Raw genomic sequence first — 7,549 nt, 5'->3', positions numbered from 1 at the left:
TGAAGTCAAATATTTTAATGGTTCGGATGTCCTACACATGGGAAAATATGCACATGTGGTGAAAATCTGGAGTATACCGAAGGTAACTGCTGATCATTTCTTGCAAGCACGTGACCACAACCGCCCTCCGTTGAGCATTCCGTACTTTCTAGATGGGCTATACTTCGTGGATGACCTCTTCCATATTTAGGGCAGTGATAATCTCTCCTCGGCTGAGCAACACTATGCAAATAATGGACGGCTGAAAAAAAATGAGTTGATGGTTAGGTCATCCACATTGGACGCCTCTGTGGGGACCACCGTGATGTAAATGTTTTATCCACGCCGTTCATCACTTTTTTAAGATCATTTTAAGATCCAATAATAAAAATGAAGCAGGTCCACAATTCTAGTGGACCACACCAAAGGAAGCTGCATTGACAATGACATCCACCGTTGAAACCTTTTTAAGGGCCACCGTGATTATTTTTTTTTACCATCTAACCTATTAATAAGGTCATTTAGACGTCGATGAAGTGAAAACACAAATATCAGCCTGATCCAAAAGTTCTCCAGCTCTCAAGAAGTTTTTAATGGTGGACGTTCAATCCCCGCTTTGTGGTCCACATAAGAACTGTACCTACCTCATTTTTTGGTTCATATCTTAAAATAATCTGAGTAAAACGATTAACGGAATGGATAAAACATTTACATCACGGTGGGTCCCACAGAGCCCCGCCCGGACGGATTACCGTCGGGCGGGGGTAGGACGCAATCTGCGTCCATCCACATGATACTCCTCAGCAGGTGCCTTGTTGGGCCATTTGTTTGACGGTTGACCATCTAAATATAAGACATGATTGACTCTTATTAATCATTTCTCTTATTCACACATAGGACTTGAAATTCTTGAGAAATTCTAACATCTGTGTCCTATATAAGCTAGCATTCCCCTCCAACATTTCCTAACAAAAACAAATAGAAAACCAAAGAAGCCCACTTGCTCCTTTCTTTCATATTTGGTTTTTACTGAGTCTTGAGAGGAAAAGATGAAGAACCCAAGCACCCATTTCATCTTCTTTTGTGCTCTCCTTTTCCTACTTACCTTTTATTCAGTCCCAACAACATCACGAGAAGTTGGTAATGGATTTGAACAACATAAAATCTATTATCTTTATGCTTCTCTTTCATGTTTTACTAATCTATGGTTTTAACTATATTTTTATTTTATGGTGCAGAGGATGAAAGGGAGTTTGATTATGTGAAAGGGAGTGGTAAGGGGCCTGAAAATTGGGGAGATATACATGAAGAATGGGCGATGTGTAAGAATGGAGATATGCAGTCTCCGATCGATTTGCTGCATGAAAGAGTACAAGTAGTGTCCCATTTAGGGAGATTAAGAAGGCGTTACAAGCCATCCAATGCAACGCTCAAGAATAGGGGACATGATATAATGGTAATATTAAAATGCATCAGTCTTTCCTTATGCAAAAATAACTCTTTGTTCTCCAAGCAAGACCAAACTAGTTCTCTAAATCTCCGACACTGGGGAATAGTTGTTTTCTTAGAAGTTCACTAAATAGGGAATATATGTTATTTTGATAGGTTAAAAGATATTATTTCTCATGTAATTCTCTATTTTTATTATTGATGGATGCAGATGGAATGGGTTAATGGGGCAGGATCAATTTACGTCAATGGAACTGAATATGTATTACAACAATGCCACTGGCACTCTCCTTCAGAACACACCATCAATGGCAAGAGGTATCATATGCTACCTGTCTTATGCATCTACACCTTCACACACACACACACACACACACACACACACACATATATATGTATATAGCGGAACGCTCACCTGCGAACCAGTTCGCACGGACAACAAACCAACTTTTTTGAGAACTCATCATATCTGATGATCTCGAAAATCTGAACGGTCCACATGAAGCAGAACCTCATGAAACCTACCGGTACCAATTTTTTCTTTGAACCAAAACTTCGGTGGGACATGAAAAATGCAAACAGTTTCTTCCCTTGATTTGATTTTCTCTTTGCTATGGCCCACCAGAATCTTAGATCAGGGTGAAAATTTACCCCTTAAGGTTTCATTGGATTCCACATCTTATGGACCATTCGGATTTGACACCCATGACACGTGTGCGTAGGTGCGTAGGTGAGCATGCCTCACACACACACACCTTGTACTTATCTTCTTTACTTTTGTTCATGATGAATGGTTGTTGTAGCTATGATCTAGAGGTGCACATGGTTCATGAGAGCTCTAACGGACAAATAGCCGTGGTTGGAATCGTGTATAAAATTGGCCGACCGGACTCATTTCTCTCAGAGGTAACTAATCGTATATATGCGTCTTTGAAGGTCCTAATTCCTTACCATGCTTTGCACCTCTTATGTGTATGTTTGTTATTGTTTCAGCTGATGGGACATATAAAATCTGTTGCGGATATGCATGAAATGGAGAGAAATGTGGGAGTGGTTAATCCAAAGCATTTAAAGATGGGAAGTAGGAAGTATTACAGATACACAGGATCTCTCACTACCCCTCCTTGTACACAAGGCGTAGTTTGGACAATCGTTAAAAAGGTTTGTTCCTTATAATATTTATACGGTTGTGAGCTTAGCTAACTTCAAATTGAACCTTTATACAGTGCCAAATGACATTTGTGATGGTGAGCCTAACCATATAAATAGAGTTTTGTGAAGAGGGGAACGGGCCAGCAGATTGCCTGGACCCGCTAGGTAGCAAGACCCAGACCAATAGGGTGCGTACTGACATGGTTGTGTACTAACAAGCTAACCCTAAAAAAAAAAAAAAAAAGACCGAGACCAATAGGGTGTTCCATGCCACGAAGGACCTCGATCTCCCATGATGGTGGTGTTGGATAAAGTAGGTTTGGCTGTCATCAGGGTGGTGGATCATGTATAATTTTTCCTTCTGCGATAGGTTGCGGCAAGAGTTTTATTTTGGTGCCCTTGGGACTTCCCGAAGTATAGTCCCTGTAATTTCCTCATATTAAATGAAGTTTCGATCTTTTTGAAAAAAAAAAAAAAGGTTTTGTGAAAATCAGGATGCATCACTAATCAAACAGGCTACACATATATCAATGCATTAAACCTGACTATTCGGCCTGCTTGATAAGAGTACACCTGATTTCATGACATTTCTTTTTCTTTTCTTTTTTTTCTTTTTTGTACTAAGGTTAACATGGTTTATATAATTAGATTGGGGTGATAAATGCATGGTAGCAATTGAAAACATATTAGACCTAGTATAAAATCTCGATCAACAAATCAGAATACCCAAGTGTCTCATTGCAACTAAAAGCACTATCACTCGCATAGTCATCAAAGAGCACTGGAGTATTTCTCACGCAGACACGGGCACACACATTTAATAGGAAAAAGGCACTATGTGGTGGGCACATGTACACACACAAAACATATATATATATATATATATATATATATATATATATATATATTTATATATATATGTATATATATATATATATATATATATATATATATATATATCAAAAAGGTTCTAAGAAGTTGAGCTTTGTGGGCCCCACCGTACGTGATGTGTTTCGGACATCCAAACAATGCATTTAGTGGGTCCTTTTTAGGTTATGGTTGTCCTATAAATCAGCCATATCTGGAAGTGGGCCACAGCATTTGAAACCATGTGAAATTATGCCTACAATATCTAAAAGCACTTGATGAGGGCAACATGAGTTTTGGAATAGCCCAAAATTTGGTGTAACACCTCAACCAGGTGGAACATACATAATGGATGGGATGGATGTCTAAACGACATCTCTATGGGCCCTATTAACAAAAAAAAAAAAAGTTTCAATGGGCGCACATCTGCTCTCAGCTGTTGTCTATGGTGTGGCCCACCTAAGTCATGAATTAGTCTGATTTTTAGGCCCATGATCCACCATGGAAGGGTGTATCTGATTGATTGTGCGGATATTTAACACATCACGGTGGGGCCATAGAGTTGAGTATTACATACAACCAAATCTATGTTGGACCCACCATCATGTGTCTCAAACATCCGCCCCTCAAAAAATGACATGTCCCAAAATTAGTCAGATCTGAATCTTAGGTGGCCACACTATCTCTAACAGTTTCAAATCATGCCTACAACTATTAAAATCATGAGGTGGGCCACACCTGAGTTTTGGAATGGGATGATATTTTGTCACCTCATGGGCCAGATGATATATAAACATTTGGGTGGACTGCCCTCATACACCAACCAAGGGAGTGTCCACTAACACTGTTTCATGTGCTGCGGCACATCTAAGTTACAGATTTTTTTAATGACTGGGCATAACACCAGGAGATGCAAGTGATGACAATTTGCATATCTGCATCACTCAGTGGCCACAAGAAGGCCGATTCTGTCCTAGCTTACAGTAGGGTTTACTCTGTTGGTTCAAAACTCACACACATATATGGAAAATTTTATTATAAGGTTTTCATACTCGGTAATGATTTTCAGGTGAGGACTGTTTCCAGAGAGCAAGTGAGGTTACTAAGGATGGCCGTCAACGATGTGAGTTTCTACTGCTGTTACTGTACTTGCTAATATACATTGGCAAACATATTGCACAAGAATTCTGGTATGGATGGTGGATGCATAGCTTATACAAACGACTGTTGATTGGTTGCTAAGTGGGCAGAAATAAATCTAACCTATTAAAATCAATTAATTCCACATCCATACTAAAATTCTTGGCTGTAACATTGTTTTATTTAAATCATATTTATAAAAAAAAATAAGTAAACAGTGGAAATTGTCTCTCCTTACACATTGACTTGGAAATTCGAGCCCTATTTCCTGTTTCCTTTCCAAGAGAACTAGCTACAATCTCCCTTGGGTACTTACTCATGCCTCGATGGTAACTCACAAGAGTTTCAACACAAGGTTATTGGTTCAAGTACCCATTGTGGTGAAATCCTACGGTTGTGTGAGTGTGTGCGTGTACAGGGTGTGAGTGCGCGTGAAAAAAAAAAAAAAGCTACAATCTCCCGAACAAACTTAGTAGGGTGTGCTGGAGGCCACGAGGCTGGTCTATCAAGTTCGGTTCTAGCATGATCAGGTTGTGTTCTCGCACCTTTATTTAAGATAAATAAATAAAAACTCAAGCTTGTAACACAGCCCCCCCGATTATTTTAGGCCTAGGTTTTGCAAAATTTTCTTCTAAGGTCTGAGCAAGACTTGGAACAGGCCTTCGTGAATGGGGGATGAGCTTGAGTCTGAAATCAAAGGCTCAACTGTTAAACTGTCCATGTCCGAGTTGGACTTTTAGGCTGGTTAACATTCGATTGGGCTGAGGCCTGACGCTGACTCAGCCCCAACCCAGAATTAACACACCTTGTGAGGGTTACCTAGGTGGTTGAAGTGAGATTTGTGGATTGTGATATATGACCTATGCTGATGACTTTTAATTCCTTGTCGCAGAATGCAGAGATGAACGCAAGACCAACACAACCAATCAACGAAAGGGAAATTCAACTCTACACTCCAAGGCTTCGCTATATTGATGGCGCACATTATTGACGGCGTACATTATTGACTTCAATGGGGAAAAGATTTATAACTTAGAAATATTCTTTACTATCATAGGTTTAAACATTATATGTTCTTTTTTGTATTTCAATAATACGGAGGGATTTTTATATCTCATTGTAAACGCATTACATTGGTTTATGACTTGAATGGGGAAAAGATTTATGACTTAGAAATGTGGTTTACCATCATAGGTTTAATCATCATATGTTCCTTCTTGTATTTCAATAACAAACATGGATTTTTATACTTGTAAACATATTACATAGGTTTATGATTTTTTTTTAATTTTTTTATTTTTTGAAAAAACAGAGCATTTCATTTCAACAAGAGAAACTATACACTGAATAGCTGGACATTTCGGGCACCCTACCAGAAAAAACAGAGGGCCGGCTATCGTATGCTAGGCAATTACAAAGAACCTAACCCAGTCTTCCTAAAGGTTATCTTAATGGAACCTGGGCCTGTTTTATCCAAGACTAATAGACCCTTGATGTGCATCGGGAGCTCAGCTGAGCACTTGAATGAGGAGTAAACCTGGAAGAGACTACCAATGCGGGTTAAGGTATCTACTGGAGCATTCTCTTCCCTTGGGATATGACGAAAGATGAACGTCCCTTTCCTCCTAAGCTCCTCAATCCTTCTTAGCTAATGCAACCAGACCCAACTTGGCTTGGTATTACCACCAAGGAGATTAATCACAAAGCTGGAGTCAGACTCGACCTCCACCCTGCGTAGGCCCATGGCCAGACAAGCAGACAAGCCGATCCAAAGCATACGCAGTTCTGCTCTGTTGTTGGACCCCTCACCAAAGCCCACTACGAACGCAAAGATGAGGTTCCCTTGAGAATCTCTACAAATCTCACCTCCACCTGAAGAGCCTGGATTGCCTCGCGCAGACCCATCCGCATTCAACTTGGTCCAACCCTCATTCGGCACTTTCCACCTTACAACCTGAAGGTGCATTTGCTTTGAGGAACTAATCTCGTCGGCCAATAACAACTTAATCCACCTGTTTATCCGATAAATAGTGACTGCACTGGACCAACACTTTCTGTCCATCTTCGTAGAGTTCCTGACTCTCCAAATCTCCCAGAGGATTAGAGAAGGAACCAACTTATTAAAGAGAGGATTACTGCCTCCAGAATCCGCCATCCACCACTGCTTCAACCTTGCTTCCACTGAATTAGCCATTTGAGGGGGATCTCGGATTTGATACCAAAATGCTACCAAACTTTGAAGGCCAGCCCACCATGGATAAATAGATGGGGAAGGGATTCTACCTGGGGGTTGCCATTGCCGACTTCCCCACAGCACCTGCAAGAAGAGGCTAGCGAAACTCCCCTGGATTGCACCCTATCCTCCACCGCTATTGCACCTTGCAAGAGTCTCCAGACAAAGATATATACTTTGGGGGGCAGCTTTCCTTGCCAAATGTTATCATAAATAAATTCTAAGGTGAACCCAGTGGATTTCATATTATCCTAAACAAGAATCAATGAATTTTGATGGACGTATGCAACATAATCCACTTTCAGTAGCCTCTAAGCAACCTCCTAAAGTGAGTCGAAGCCATCTAATATTATAACCCTTACACATACATATGTTTAAAGATTAATCATCTTTCATGCAATATCGAGTCATTGATCACATATATCGTAATTTAGGCTAATGGGGTATTTGTATAAACTATTGATTTCAACTAGATCCTTTAATGTGAGTATCCAAATGTCCAATATCAAGATCTCATATCCATTGCAAACTTGTATTCTCATGTAGGATAATGGCAAAGCTATAACCAACACCAAGTCGACTTCAAATGATAGAGACCATCAATCCTAACTTAAGTCAGTCCCCTCACATAAGATGATCATTTATTTCTTAAAATGATGTCTATAGATGTTTATTATTATTATTATTATTATTATTATTATTTTATAAATGTTAGGACATTGATAACAT

General features: G+C 39.7%; 1 protein-coding gene across 1 annotated transcript; it reads left to right on the top strand.

The window, feature by feature from the left end:
• The first annotated feature begins 906 nt into the window (after positions 1–906).
• Positions 907–5,836, top strand: LOC131226236 (alpha carbonic anhydrase 7-like). Its single transcript, XM_058222018.1, has 7 exons — positions 907–1,119; positions 1,218–1,435; positions 1,640–1,746; positions 2,232–2,334; positions 2,422–2,589; positions 4,517–4,570; positions 5,480–5,836. Exons 1-7 carry the CDS (start codon positions 1,029–1,031, stop codon positions 5,576–5,578), a joined length of 840 nt encoding a protein of 279 aa, XP_058078001.1. The 5' UTR covers positions 907–1,028; the 3' UTR covers positions 5,579–5,836.
• The last annotated feature ends 1,713 nt before the right edge of the window (positions 5,837–7,549 follow it).

This window comes from Magnolia sinica, chromosome 14 (assembly GCF_029962835.1).
Source record: "Magnolia sinica isolate HGM2019 chromosome 14, MsV1, whole genome shotgun sequence".
NCBI lineage: Eukaryota > Viridiplantae > Streptophyta > Magnoliopsida > Magnoliales > Magnoliaceae > Magnolia > Magnolia sinica.
This window is presented reverse-complemented; position numbering and strand designations above follow the sequence as displayed.

Coding starts and splice junctions, on each gene's coding strand:
- LOC131226236 (XM_058222018.1), top strand. CDS start 1,029: ATGAAGAACCCAAGCACCCATTTCATCTTCTTTTGTGCTCTCCTTTTC. Junction 2,335..2,421: donor CGGACTCATTTCTCTCAGAG/GTAACTAATCGT, acceptor TTATTGTTTCAG/CTGATGGGACATATAAAATC. Junction 4,571..5,479: donor TAAGGATGGCCGTCAACGAT/GTGAGTTTCTAC, acceptor TCCTTGTCGCAG/AATGCAGAGATGAACGCAAG.